This window comes from Gavia stellata, chromosome 11, assembly GCF_030936135.1.
Source record: "Gavia stellata isolate bGavSte3 chromosome 11, bGavSte3.hap2, whole genome shotgun sequence".
In the NCBI taxonomy this organism is placed as follows: domain Eukaryota; kingdom Metazoa; phylum Chordata; class Aves; order Gaviiformes; family Gaviidae; genus Gavia; species Gavia stellata.
In genome coordinates, this window is record NC_082604.1 from 18,451,260 (window position 1) to 18,466,025 (window position 14,766).

Sequence of the window (14,766 nt, forward strand, 5' to 3'; positions counted from 1 at the left end):
AAGCCCTCCTATAGCTGTAAGCAACATGCAAAAATTGCCTGCTGTCCTCTCTGCGTGCCTGTGACCTCCTTTGGGCCTGTCCTCCTCCTCCTCCTCTGGTTTTGCCATGCAAGGAAGGAGTCAACAGTGACTGAGCCACTCTGCCATTTTGCTATTGTCCAAAAAGCCATTTGTAGAGCATGTAGAGGAGCAGAAGGCCTCAGGAAGATCAAACTTGCAGACACACTGAGAACCATACTCTTGGCTATGTCATGTAACTGCAAGGTATTTTTTTATATATATATTTCTTTTTTGATACTACATTCTGTAAAATATCCGATGTCATGTAAGGATGGTTCTGTGTAATCTTCCTCCTGAGAACAAAATAAAACTTTCATATGTACTGAGTTTGTGCCCTGAGGTTTTTATTCCAGGAGGAACATGGTCAAGGCTGGTTGCTAGTCTCTGCCACACAAGCCTGTGCTCCCAGGGGGATCCTCACACTGTCCCTCACCCCGGTGGGTGCTCAGCCGTGGCCGGCACAGCTTCCTGGGCTCAGACAGACCCTGACCAGCCGTGAATACAAATTGCAAAAAACAGCAACAGATGAGATCCTGCTCTTCAGTTATTTATAGCCTTGGCACATCACTGAAAGTGGGGGGGTGAAAGAACGCATCTTCACAGCAGAGGCTCTGCAGCAAGCACAGATGGGAGCTGAGGCAGGGACACAGGTCTGCCGGGCATCTCTTCTCGGCATCACAGGCTGTGAAAATCCAGCCTTTGGAGAGAGCTTAAAATCATGGGCACTGTTTCATACCATGTGCCTGGATCCAGGGCTGAGACCTGGGTTATTGATCCCTATTTTCCTACAGCACAGAACTGAAATAACAGTGCCGGGCTCCTCTGGGTTGAGAGCAGGGAGAAGGAGGACAGCGGGTCCAGCTCACTCGCTCATGGGTCTGCTAACACGTCCAGAGACATTAGAGGGATGAAGGGGAGGAGAGAGAAAAAGCAAAATCAAGGCATGGTCCCCTGACCATTAAACCATCATCTGTAGGATCTGAGCCTAGACAGCTCTGGGGCAAGTTAAAAAATATTGCTGCCCTATAATAGATCAGTCATAAATACAGACTCTCCTCTGCCGCCCGTTGATAGCTCTGCTGGGAAATCCCCAACACAACCCAGCCCTCACCCCCTGCCCACCAAGCTGCTGTGCTGCCAAGTGCCAACCCCTCGTGCCCCGCAGCCGCTGTGGCTGGCTGCAGGGAGGGCTGGGAACGGGCAGCAGAGGAGAAAAGCGAGACCAACAACAATGGGTTTTGCATTTGCTGGCACCTCGCGACCTGCCAGAGTGGTGAGAGCTTCTCTCCAGGGAGACAGGCGTGGAGACAGCAATTTATCAGTCTGGCTGCAGTGAAAGGCCAGCAAAAATTCCCTTGGTGAGCTTTGCCCATCCCTGGCTGTACGTGAGTGCCAGGCATGAGCTGAGAGTCAGCTGTGGCAGACTCCAGCCCCACACAGACCAGGGGAGATAGCCGGGACCTGCCCGGGACCCACGGGGAGAGAGAAAGAACATCCTTCATCCCTCAGCTGCCTTCCCCAGCATGGGCTCGCTGGCCCCATGTGAGCTGGGGAGCTGACCACTGCTCACCATCCCTGGGGGCTGAGTTGAGCTGTGGGGGTTTGCTCTGGGCTCCAAAATTACCAATCGCCATGAAAAGCAGCACTTCGAGGGCAGTTTGCTAAAAAACAAGTGGGAGATGGGCACAACTGCACATCGGAGCAGGGTATCCTGGAAGGAGCCCAAAAACAAGGCTGTGGCTAAGCCCACGTATGCACGGGTGCCTCTATGTAATGGGGAGGAGATGAAGGGGCTGCATGATGGAGGGGGCAGAGGACCCCCAGACATGCATGCACAGTATGAGGAGACAGGCAGGCAAGCAGGCAGCGTCAGGGAGGGGACCAGGGAAAAAGCAGCATATGCACACAAGGCCATGGGAGGGGGAGTGCAGGGTGTGTGCAGAGGGCATTGCAGGGGAGCAAAGGATGGCTCTGCCCTTGTAAAAGAGTAGAGAGACCCAAGCAAGAAAATAAGGACCCCTGCAGGGATGTGGTCTCCACCAGAGTTGGCTTCCCAGGAGGAGGCAAGGGAGTTCCCCCTCAGCAGCTGGGTGGTTGGAGAGGCTGCAGACAGCCAGACGTGATGACTGGGGCTGGGAAAGCCTCAGCATGGAAAGAAGAGAGCTATGGGCAATGGCAGCAAGAAACTTGGCCATGTCTCTGCTTCATGACATAACGCCAGCGGGGAGAGGGCAGGCTGCTCCCAGCGCAGGGAGAGCCACGTGGGAGGGAAGGGAGTTGGTCCAGGCTGCAGGATCAGCCTCCTCTTCCCCAGCAGAGCCGCTCAGCCCCGGATGCCCCAAGCAAAGAGAGATCTCCTCCAGAAAGACAGGTCCATTCCACTACGAGACCCTTTGGGTCCCAAGCACTCCCTCAGCCACTGTTCCTCTGCCAAAAATGCTCGGGCATCACTGATATTCACTCCAAGGGGGACAGGTCATGCTGGCTCTCCTTCCTGGGGAAGTCCCTGCTGGTGGCACCAGGCTGGTCCCCAGACCTTCTGCTGTGACACCACTGCCCCCCAGGCAGAGCTGGGGGCCAGGAGGGGTTTGAGGCCCCGCACCTTGCATCGCATGGGCATCTCCAGTGCTCCGAGCTTGGAAAATCACAGCAAGACCAGCTCATCACAGACCAGAACTCTATCCACATACGATATGGTTTGGGGGGGACCACGCTACAGGGAAACTGCTGGGCACAGGTATGGGGGGAGGGCTTCTCCCATCTGGGGAAACCTGGCCTGTCCCAGTGCTGCCGGGTCACTGGTCCCAGTGCTTCCCAGTGCAGCGCCAGAGATCTCGCAGCTCCATCTGCTGGCTCCACGGCCGGGGCTGCTGAGCAGGGAAGGTGCTGGGGAAAGGGGACAGTTGATGGGATGAGCAGGACAGAGCGCTTAAGAAACAAGATCCACACGGCCCCTGGATCACACAGGGTTTTCTTGTTATTTTGATTTTTTAACCAATAGCCTGCAGGTCCCATGTATGAAAATACAGGAGAATCTTACACCAGCAAAAAAAGCAAACCCACAGTGAGCAGCGTAAAAGGCCCTGCAGGACACAGCAGGGAGGAGAGCACCTGGGAAGCTGCATAGCCAGGGCTTGATGCTGTGCAAGCTGCACCGGTGATGCTGGGTTTGGTCAACACCTTTCCTTCAGCCCATCTTTCTTCCATTAATTCAGTCATGAAATCTTTTCTACCACGTCCATCCTCAGCATCAAATCATTTGCAAAGTCAAGAGGGGATGGATTCAGCTGCCTCAGTGGCTCTGCAGGTCTGGCCCTCATTGGACTCCTTTGCCAGACAGCCTGAAAAACAATTTCAGTACCCAGAGTAGTTTGGGGGTTGTTCACTTCAGCTCTTACTACTCACAGTGAGCAGCAGGTGCCCCAGTGTCTGTGTTTCTGCTCCTCAACCGCCCCGGCAGTGTACGAACCCCAGAGAACAGGGCAAAGAGTGAGTGATGCAGCTCAGTTTGGGGGGTGTTAGAGCCTCAGAATCAGGCTGCAGGGGGACAACAGTTTTGCTCCCAACCAGGTCCCCTGAGCCCTGCAGGGCAAAGTAGCAGCAGGCAGGAGTCAGCATCCTCCCCTTTGGCCAGACCCTGTAGCCCAGTAAGTGCAATTTCCCTGGGATTGACCTAACAGGGCAGAGACTTGGGACTTGCTGACGCAGCCTTCTAGTGCTTGCCAACATTGGACACCCTTTGCCCCCATCGCAGGGTGCCCAGCCAGCTGGGAGGGGTTTGTGTTTGCCAGGGCATTTTTCAGAGATGTAGTCATAGAATCCTAGAATGGTTTGGGTTGGAAGAAACCTTAAAGATCATCTAGTTCCAAGCCCCCTGCCATGGGCAGAGACACCTTTCACTAGACCAGGTTGCTCAAAGCCTCATCCAACCTGGCCTTGAACACTTCCAGGGCTGAGGCATCCGCAACTTCTCTGGGCAACCTGTTCCAGTGCCTCACCACGCTCACAGTAAAGAATTTCTTCCGACTATCTAATCTAAATCTGCCCTCTTTCAGTTTAAAACCATTACCCCTCGTCTTATCAATACACTCCCCGATAGAGTCCCCTTGCGAAAGCTCAGCACCCAGATGTTTCTGGAGGACAAAGCAATATCCGGGCCCCTGGTGACACAAGGGACATCCATCGGTGCACGGGGCCAGGGCAGATACTGCTGTACACAGCTCACGGGAGGCAGTGCCAGCCTCCACAGGCACCGGCTCCCCGTGACTTTGCTGCAAACCTCCAGCTCTAGGTGCCCCTCAACTATTTTGGGTGCCCAGTTCCACCAAGGCCAAAGACAGGAGAACATCGCAATGTGTTTCCCTGGAACCTGAGCCCAGCTGGTGAATAAAGGCAGCCCCCAGCTTTCCTCCGAGCTGCTCACACGTACCTTTAAAAGGCTTTGGAGAAATTAAAAAGCACAAATGCACCCTTGGACTGAGGAGAAAGGACTTGTTTTATTCTCGCAAGCACACTCATCCTTTGCATGGGGCAGCTGAGGGTCGTCCTCACGCAGAATATGTCCCATAAGAAACCATCAGACCCGCCAGGCTTGCTGAGGCTGTGGGACACGGTGCCTGGCTGAGGCATCCCGATGTCCCTGTCCCCCCATGAGCCAGGGAAGCCTTGCCATGCCACAAGCAAGAGCTGAGCTTGGGCACCCAATTTTCCAGGTGCTCCATCAGCGCCCCCAGCCATCACCCGTGTTCCTCTTTGCAGGCCCCAGCTCCCACTACTTCTTGGTGAAATAAAGCAGGACAAAGAGGAGCACTGCCAAAACACAGAGCAAAGAACTGCCAACACAGCAGCAGCATTTCCAGGGGAAGTTGCTATCGAAGGGTGAGGGGTGGTGGGTTGGGGTTGCACGGGGCCTCACGCGCTGGTGTTTCATGGTGCGATGGGTCCTGGCCTTCTTTGCATCTATCAAGGGCTCCCAGGCATCCAACACCGGGGCCGGCCTCGACTCCCTGCAAACACCAAGCTGACAGCCCTCACAGCGGGCGCTGTCGTGCGGCCCCAGCACCGGCACGTCCACCACGACTTCCAGGAGGTCAGAGGGCTGGATGGGCAGGTGGTAGAAGTACTCGAGGATCTTTAGCACCAGGTTGTGCAGAAGCCTCTCCATGGTCTCCTGGCTGAATTCAGGTTCCTCCAGCCGGGGGTCAGGGCATCGCCTGCATGCCTGGCGAAAGGCTCGCATCCGCACCTTGCCGCGGCCCCGGTGCTGGCGCATGTGGAACAGGACATGCACTTTGGCTGAGGACCACTCATGAAAGCACTGGGAGCACTGAAACCTGCCAGGGCACAGAGGAGACCAGCTCATCCTGGGCTCCCCGTGCCGAGCCGGCGGCTTCCCATGCAGTCAGTAGGGACCAGGGCAGTCAGGGCTGATAGATTAACTTCACTCATGCAAGCCTTACACCAAACTGTCCTCCCCCTAACAGCATGATGCCAGTCTGGGGAATTCAACACAGATGTGAGCTCAGGGTTGGCCCCAGCATTAAAGATTTTAGGAGCCAGGCTGCCTGCTGGAACCACCCTGGTCCCCTTTCCTAGCCCATCCTGGCCCCACTGCCAGGAGCAGGGGTCCGTGGAACAGGAAGCATCAGGCCCCAGGTCTATTTGGTGCTCCAACCCCTCACCCGTGCTGGCTCATCACAGCTCAGCGGAAAGCCAACGTCAAGCCGAGGGCCGGGGAAGTCAAAAAAAGAAGAAAAATAGAAGGAAGGTGTGGGTGGAGGCCTGCAGGGCAGGTGAGGAGATGTCTTGAAGAGTCAAAAGGTGTGTAACCCGCAGCTTTCCGACTTGCACAATCTGTGTTGAGGCTGGCAGCCAAGGTCTCCATTTGCTGCCACCCGGGCAGGGTGTTTGGTCGATGCCCAGGGTCCTGCCCAGGGTCGAAATTGTTGGGATGGGGCCTCTCATCAGCAATGCATAGCCACAGCCTCTCGCTGCTCCAGGACCCCACAGCCTGGTGCAGATGCAGGGACTGCTGAGGCATCGCCCCATGTCCCAGCAGACCGCAGCTCTCCCTCTCCTCATCCTCTGGGTGCAAACCCAGAAGATTTTACTTTAGTGTGGTATAACTACTCCTGTTCACTGGAGGAGCTCTTTGTATGTTGACACCAACATGGAGAAACTCTGGCCAAATACCAGCTGTCCTTTGGCCCTGTGGAGCTGCTGCACTCCCCTCCCTTCCAATTATCGTATTTTTTTCCAGTTTGGCAATAACCCACCAAGGTTGGAACAAAATGGGAAAATCAATCCCAGCCTCACCCACCTCCAAACTGCCCCTTTCATGTCAAAAGCTGTTTCCTCCAGGCAAACTTTGAGAAATGGAAAGGTCTGCATGGCAGCCTATCATCCTTGGTCCCACTCCGACGAGGACCGAGCCGGCAGCCCCCTACCTTCCAAGCGCACGGCGCTGCACAAACTCCTTCCAGCCAGGCTTGAGGACATGCACCTGCAGGCTATCATCCTCCTGAAGCTTCCACGGCTCTGTTAAGTGCATATCTGCAATCTTCGCTGCAAAAACCTCCTGCCAGGTCCCCATGGTCCCACCTGGAGCTGGGGAAGAGGCAGTTACCAGGGTCAGGCTGCAGCTTCTGGGTGCTGATACATGTGTGCAGTTTTCTTTTCCCCAAACTTTTCCTCTTTGCATAACGTACTTGGAGAGGGGAACCTTTGCTCCCACATGAGCAGCACTGCTCCACCCCAATCCCTGTGTCAACAGGCTCTGCTGACGCTGCACCAGGTCCTGGCCAGGTGAAATGTCCCCCAAGGTAAGGACAAGGTGGGTTTCCCCAAGTCCCACACATGAACCCCTGACCCTGCTGAAGCCATGCTCTCATGATGCTGCTCTGTCCATAGGCAGAGAGTTTGGAAAAGCAGCCCCCTGCCAGGCTGCCCATGCCCATCACTGTCACGGCAGCAGAGGCGAACCAGCAGAGATTGGGCTCAGCGTAGGAATAACCTGAAGTGAAACCCACCGAAAATGTAGGACTCAGCAGCTGATAAAGCCCCAGGTAGCTTTATCTCTCTCAATAGCTGCCACCAAGCACGGGCTGTTTTTAACAACTTTCAGCCAACTCGAGCAGAAAAAGGCCTGATGTGAAACCGCAGGGTGGAAAGTCTGGGAGGATGGCACCGCATGTAAAACCGAAAGAGGTGAGGTGTGCTCTGAGCTGAGAGCACTCAGGGAAGGTATAAAGAGCGGAGCTGGGGCTGCCTGCAGCACTCTGCCCCCCAGCTCACCCCTCTCCAGGTGCGCAGGTACCCCAGAACGTCCCATGGAGAGCAATGCGGGACAGGGACCAGGTTTAAATAAGATGCCAAATGATAACTAGTCTTGAGTTAGAAGAATATCTGCAGCTTGATAAAGCAAGCTCATCTTGCCATGGAAATAAAACCATCTCGTTTAGCATGAAGCTTTCAGAGGAGACCATCCTGCACACAGAGAGGACACAAAATGCCATAAAAGGCCCAGCCTTGGAGGAAATGTGCTGGGTGGCTGCTGAGGATGAAGCCACCATGGAAAGTTATGGCAGCTCCTCATGTTGAGTGCCTGGAGCAGCACTCAGGATCCCAGAAGCAAGGAGGGTTTGACGCAAAGACTGTAGGCTATTAAAGCCTGCAGGATATTAAAGCCTGCAGTAGGACAGACCACTGTTAAAAAAAAGGGCAGAAGGGTCTAGGAATCAGGCTTAAAATACTTCACATTGGTTTCAGATGAAGTATGTCCCCATGGCAGCTCTTCTGGCTTGACACCCCAAAAGCCCGGGTGCCCCAGGCAGCAGTGCCAGTGGCTGGCCCTGCCTGGAGCCGGCTGGGGCAGCGGGATTGCTGAGACGGCAGCGGGACAGCACCTGTGGCCTTGCAGGAGGGACACGGTGGCTGCCAGCAGTAAGTGACAGCAGCTGTGAGTTCTTAAGAGCCACCAGCACATCAGGCTCATCCTCCAGGTCCCAAAAGGGAGGCAGGCAACAGAGATAAGTCCCGGTAACCACAGGTTGGCGGAGAGCCTCTGGTCCTTGCTGCTGGAAGGGAAAAGCCAGCGAGTCATTTGTACCACGAGCCCTACAGTACCTTGAGAACACGTGCTGCCCCTCCGGCGAGAGTGGAGGCAGGTGACAAGGTCCTGGGGCAGAGCCCATCTTGAGCTTCGAGTTTCTTCCCTGCTTTGAGGTCCTTCCGCCCTTAATTACACCTTGATGCTACAATCTGGAAGGAAAGGAGGTTTCCTGGAAGCAGAGGAGCCAAGCCAAGGTCTTCAGGATCCTTATGGAGAGCTGGCAAAGCCCTAACCTGTGGATAGGACCTGAGTAATCCCCTTCCCAAGAGCCCTGCCATGGGGACATGGGTCCCACTTGGGCTGGGGCAGCGCCCTACAAGCAGGACAGTGAAGGAAGGGTCGTTCCACCAGCGTTTCTAATGCTCATAGGTAGGACCGGGGGACATCCCTGGCTCAGCTCTGGTGCGTGGGGAGGAAGAGAGGGAGCAGCAGATCCCCCTGCCCCCCCTCCTACTCTTTTCCCAGAGCATGGGGCCCCCATTTCTATAGGCTTACTATAGAAGACCCCTTTGTGCACTCCGCCACAGAGGGGTCTCCAGGGCAGCAAATTTCCTAGTGCAGAAAGCTGGCACCATGCATGCCTGGCATCGCCGTGCCACAGCATGGTATGGGGAGCCACCAGCAGCAGGGTGACCAGGACAGGACCACCTGCCCTGTAGCATCTACCTGTCCCCTTGGACCCCTCTGTGTTAGGGGCTGAGATTTACCCAGGGCTGGTTGAATGCAGGAAAAACCTAAAGGTTTTGACATCTCATTGAGGGCAGCCACGCCTGTGTTAAACACCTTGAGATATTCTGAGGTGGAGGAGCCCCCCAGGGAGGCAGCCCTGTCTCCTAGCGCTCTCATATTCACCCAAACAAACCGATCTCTTCATCTGGGGGATCTGTGGCTTCAGCCCAGCCCTTCCTCCCCGAGGCTGCTGCCGCAGGGCAGAGAGATGCTCCCCACCAGGGCAGACACTGCTCCCCATGCTGCCCACCCCAGCGGGCAAAACACTGCCCCTCAGGCATGTGGCTCAACGGGGGGACGGTGGCACCCCTGGCATGGGGACGGGCCCCTGCCTCCAAAACCCAGCTGCGATGGAAACCAGCCCCCCGTTACGTCATGGCAACACAACTCAAATCACGACTCACGATGCACTGAGCCCTTCCAGTCATCTCTGAGAAGGAGCCCGGTGCTGGTCCCTCTATTAAAGCCTTTAATTTGCTTTTACTAAAGGGACTTTCCCAGAACCACCTACAGAGCTGAAACTGCTTTGACGTCCTGTTCCACTTCACACACATCTCCCGGTGCTGCTCGAGCACCTTGCCACTTACCGGCACCCGCCTGGAAACAAAAGCTGCTCCTGCAGGTCCCCCCACAGCCCAGCCTCAGCAGGGACTGGGGACGAGCCCTGTCCCAGCCCTGGCATGACCCTGCTGGGCTGGAGAGTCCCTGCTGGGGACAGACCCTGCCAATACTCTCCATCCCAGCATGCTCATCCTGGCTCCTCCACGGGATGCGTGAAGGAGGTAAACACAAGGTACAGCCCGGGCGGTAATTTCCCTGCCGCTTTCACACAGCCTGAAATTATTTTTGACTTCAGCTCCCACCCCCAGGTGAGCCGCCCAGGTGAGAGGAGGAAGGTTTCCCGAGGCTCCTTATCCTCCTCTCCATTTCTCGCTGTGTGTCAGCCTCCCCATCCCCTACCCCTCCAGCCCAGGGACAAAGTGTCCACACTGTCCTGCTTGGTCCCATTCCTGCTGGGACATCCATCCCTTCCCTTTGGGGTCACCCCATACCCAGGTGGCTCCATCTTGCCAGCAGTCCCCGGGAGGGGTAGAAAGGAACATTCAACCCTGGTCCCCAGGCAGGACTGCAGAGCAGGACATCCCCATAACAGCAGGGATGCTGTGTCTGTGGGCACGGCAAGGCTTGCAAGACAGATGGACTGCCATCTGAGCAACAGGGCATAACCCTAAACACTTCTCTGTCTTTCACTGCTTGCTTCATACCAGGGCTTTTTTCCCCACTCTGAAGATTTCCCTCATCTTTTCCTGCACTAAACATGCCCAATTCTTTTCCATCAGTCATTCTTTCAGGGCATTTTTGCTCTTTTCTCCAGGTCATCAGGGTGAATTTGATTTCTAACCCTCCTCCCAGACAGCCCCTACACCCTCTCTCAATAGCATATTGCTTTCATTTGAGCCATGCTTCCCCAGAAAACCCTTGCTTAATGTGTCTGCCATCACGAGCTATTGATAACTGCTGATGGGATATAGCTTCTTGGGTAGCTGTCCACCCACAGTGGCAGAATTTCCCATTTCCCTAATTTGCTTATGAGAAAGTCACGTAAGACACATGAAGATAACATCGCTCCCACTTTCCCTGCAGTACCCTGCCCGTCACCCTAATGAAGAGAAAATGAGGTTGGTGTGACACAATGTGTTCCTGCTAAATCTGTATTCTCAGCCCCAGCGCTGCCCTCTCAGTGTTTACCGCTTGGTGGCCTTACTAATTTGTTCCAGCAGTTTTCTGGGTAAGGAGGCAGGCTGACTCATCTAGAGTTTCCTGGATCCTCTTTTTTCCCCTTCCTTGAAGCAGATGGTGAATTGGGCGTCCGTATCCTCCTGGGACACAGCTTCATGCCAGCCCTCTGCACTCCTGTCCCACTCCAACCTTACCACTGTTGACAGCGAATGCTTGTCACCCCATCACGGTGAAACCCACCACCTCTAGGGACAAGCAACGGCTGTAGAATCCCTTTCAGGCTGGACTGTCTTCATAATCAAGCCCTTGGAGCAGAGGGGTCCACCTGTCCCAGGGTGGATTTGAGGCAAAGGGGATCCTCTGGAAATGGGGATATGCCCAAGCTGAACTGTAGAGAGGGGACATTGCCTCATCGTCCCCTGGACTTCTGGGATGGAAAGGGATGCTGAGCAATGGGGAGAGATTGAAGGGAGGAAGTGGCTGTGAAGATGTAGGCAGGTACCACCCCAAATGGATTTGGGCTCCCTGTTCATCTAGCAGGCCTCGTGATGGTCCCTGCAGGCATAAGGAGAGAGCTCCTTCCCCTCTGACAAGGCTCTGCCCCAGTGCCATGAGCGGTGGGTTTGGTCTTGGGGTGGAGCAGGCAGGACCAGGTGTCCTGCCTGGCTGGAGGGGGTGCAGGCTGCCTCGCTTGCCCCCCAAGCCCCTGCGTGCCAGGATCCGGCCTGCTGGGGTGCTCCTCGAGTAGCACATCCCGCCAAAGGGAGGAAGAGAGAGAAGGAGAAACCTTGGAGCCAACTCAAAGCAAAACTAGAGAAAGCAAAATGAGGGCGGTGGGAGGAAACGCAGATGTTCTGCAAGCCTACAGTGGCTTGGCAACAGGCAGGGCAAGGCTTTTGGTGGGACGGGATGGAGGAAATGCTGTCAGCCTGGACCCCTCAGAACACATCAGGGCTGTGCAAGTTGGCCATGGTTAGGGATTCAGGCAACCTGCCCAGCAGCCCACCTCTCCCATCAACCACCCCTGGCACCCACCAGCTCACCCCAGGACCACTAGCTGCTGTCCCAGCAAGACAAGGCCATGGCAATGCTCCCAGACCATAGTACCCAACAGACCAGTCCCACCCCAAGATCATCCCATTAACCCAGGGGCCAAATAACCCACACACCCCGCTGCAGCACTTCCAGACCAACCTCTCTAAAACCAAAACACAGCTCTGAGACCTCCCAGTGACCAGGACGGCCCTCACTTGTAAGTGACCTTACTGCCACACGACCTGACCACCCCTTCTCCCCCACAGCATCTGCAATGTCCCATTTTGCAGGAACGGTGCTTTGCTGCTCCATGGCATGGCTCTCCTTGAAGACGCTGCTGCAAGCAGCAGGAGATGACTTCCTCTCCATCTTCATCTGCCTGCCCAGTTTTCTTGAGACATGGCTTTTGGGTTTAGGTTTCTTTAAAGGATGCTTGCTCTCACAGTGTTTCCAATCGCCTTTAATCAAGGCTGGGGTGTGTAAGGAGCCAGGCTGGCTCTCGAGCATCTGTATAGGGGGTTTTGCTTGCTCAGGTATAGCTCAGGCATGCTGAAATTGCACATCCAGCCTCCTGCAGATGCAGACAGGGATCAGCCCCAGCTCTCTGAGGTCTCCCAGCAGGGTCTGGCCATTCCTCATCAGCAAGACCACAGCATAGGACTGGGGATGAGCTCTGCTCTCCGGAGGTCCCAGCTTGCCTGTGGTCCCAGGGAGATGACAAAGAATTTTGGCACTGATGCTGGTGGCAGCCACTCCTCAGGGGAGCACCGGGTGTCCGCAGTTGGAAACCGTTGCTCTAACTGCCAGACCAGAGTGTGCAGGAAACACAGCAGCTTCAGCACCCGCAGCTGCACCCGGGTCCTGGCATGGGAGGAGCTGCAGCACACGGATGGGGCAGCTGGGGCTGGCCAAGGGCTGGGGGGCTGTGTGTCTGCAGGGGGTGTGCATGTCCTCACAGGTAAGGGGTGTGTGTATGTATCTGGCACACAGTAACTGTTTAAATCTGGAGGTGTGCGCGTAGATTTGCATGGGGAGCTGTGTCCACATTTGTGTGTTCACGATGCTCAGCTGGGGGCTTGAAACCCGCATCCCACCCGGAGCTCATCCCAGCCCTGTTCCTGCTCTGGCTGGCACAGCCAGTGCCATGCCCAGCACAGGGGAGTGTAGCTCGGGTCTCTGCCAATGCTGGGCACCCTGTCCTCCAAACAGGGATGGGAGATGGTGCCTGGCAGCCTGGAGCATCACCAATACTCACTCCACGCATTCCCAGGCCTCAGCCTTGCTCCCTGCAAGGGGCAGGATTGCAGCCAGGATGCTGGGGGGCCAGAGGGGCACAGGCACTGACACGAGCTGGGTGCTCTCCCATCCTAAATGGCAGCGGGAGATGCTTTTGCTACCCCTCCAACCCCACCAGATGGCTTGGGAGTCTCCAGCTGGCTGCAGACCACCATCTACCGAGAGGGTAGATGGAAGGGACCCAGCCCCAACTGCTCCTGGAGGAGCCATGGGTGCAGGAAGGGCTGAAGACCCAGCACCTCCGCTGCCCGAGAGGCAGGACGGAAAATATGAAACAGGACCCACCCTCTAGCCAGTGTCGTGTCTGACGGGAAAGCCAAAACCAAAACTGCTGACTGGGCTCCTGCTTCTCGCCCGCTGCGGCTGTCTCCTGCCTCGGCTTTCCGGGCGAGCCGAGCCCGACCGGCCACCGCAGGACTCTGCTAGGGCTGCTGAGGTTGCATGGTGCCATGGCAGGGCAAGGAGCGGGGCTGCTGCTTGCAAACAGTCCCACCAGGCTGAGCTGCATATTGGCGCAAGTGAATGTTGTGGGACCAACTGGGGCCACCACATCCACTGTCCTGCCCTGAGGAAGGGTGAAAGCCATCCCAGGTGGATGTTCATCCCATCTGGTCCCCTCTGGAGGTTTCTCAGGGACTTTCCAACCCCCGCAGGGGACAAACTGCCATTGCTGTCATGCCTCACCCCTTCCCCCAGAGCCTGGGCTGGCTCCCGCAAGGCTGCGCTGGTTTTACTGGGGGTAAGGGAAAAAGAAACCTGCTGACAGTGCCGCCAAAGTGTGAGATGCAAGTGATTCTTCTCTGTTTCCGCTGGGTTTCATGGTCTCCCAGCAGGTCTCTGTTGCCTCCAAAGCCACTCCTTGTCAGGGTTTCTCCCCTCTTGAGCAGTTGTCACTTCTTTCCGTTTTGGTTTCTGGCAGGCGGCACGGCCCCGGCATCGCTTTCAGGAGGGAAAATGGAAGCTTGGAGCCAGAAAGCTGCACCGAGCACCATGCTGTGAGCTTTGCCCCAGCTGGCGGCAGCCAGGCCCCTGGCACGGTGAGGATGCTCATCCCCAAGGGGCTGGGCGAGCACCCCGAGATGAGCCTGGTAAGGGGGGGCTTGGTTTGCAGCTGCATCTGGGTGACCAGCTCAGACAGGGGCTAGAGGAAAAAGAGTGGCGGCTTCTCTAAATTATTAAGAGCAGCTTCGTGGAAGAACGGCTTGTGTATCGCACAGAGAGGCCCAGGAACCACAACAGACGCCACCACCTCCCGGCTCTCGCCTGCACGCTGCCAAGAGCCGTTATTTGCCTGCCCACGCGCTTGCCATCACGAGTCAACAAACTCCCCGGACGTGAAACCCTTTATTCACCCCCCAGAGTCGGATCTGTCTCCCACCTGCAGAGGGAGGAACACAGGGGCAGATTTCCCCTCTTGCAGAGGAGGGAAGTGCCCAGAGACAGGAGGAAAACCAGCCACCAGCTTCCCAGGAGTTTCTTTAAATAGCAGTACACAAGGCAGTCTCTGCCCCCGGTGAGGAGAAGCCCTCAGCCATGGGCTCCTGCGAGCAGCATCTTCCAGGATCCACTCCAGCTCTGGCCTCCCATGTTTCCTCCCACAGTTGTGCTTTGCTGGTTGGGTTGGACCCAGGTGAGGGAAGCAGCTGCTCTGGAGAGCCCCGGGTAGAGGTAGAAAACTGAGACATGATGCAGATTGCCTTTGGTGCAGACCCGTCGGCATCACTGCTCTGCCGCAGCCCATCCTCCCTGCCCTGAGTGAAGAGGCGGCACGTGGAGCCCAGCAGCGACCTTCCTCG

The 14,766-nt window shown here is 56.2% G+C and overlaps 1 protein-coding gene across 1 annotated transcript; it reads right to left on the minus strand.

The window, feature by feature from the left end:
- Positions 1-4,831: 4,831 nt before the first annotated feature.
- Positions 4,832-6,652, minus strand: LOC104260882 (receptor-transporting protein 3). Its single transcript, XM_009816742.2, has 2 exons — positions 6,507-6,652; positions 4,832-5,393 (listed from the first exon to the last, which is right to left on the minus strand). Exons 1-2 carry the CDS (start codon positions 6,650-6,652, stop codon positions 4,832-4,834), a joined length of 708 nt encoding a protein of 235 aa, XP_009815044.2.
- Between the last annotated feature and the right edge of the window lie 8,114 nt (positions 6,653-14,766).

Excerpts from the sequence above, each read along its gene's own strand:
- LOC104260882 (XM_009816742.2), bottom strand. The coding sequence starts at position 6,652 with ATGGGGACCTGGCAGGAGGTTTTTGCAGCGAAGATTGCAGATATGCAC. Across the intron at positions 5,394-6,506 it reads CAGCGCCGTGCGCTTGGAAG|GTTTCAGTGCTCCCAGTGCT; the intron begins GTAGGGGGCTGC and ends GTGCCCTGGCAG.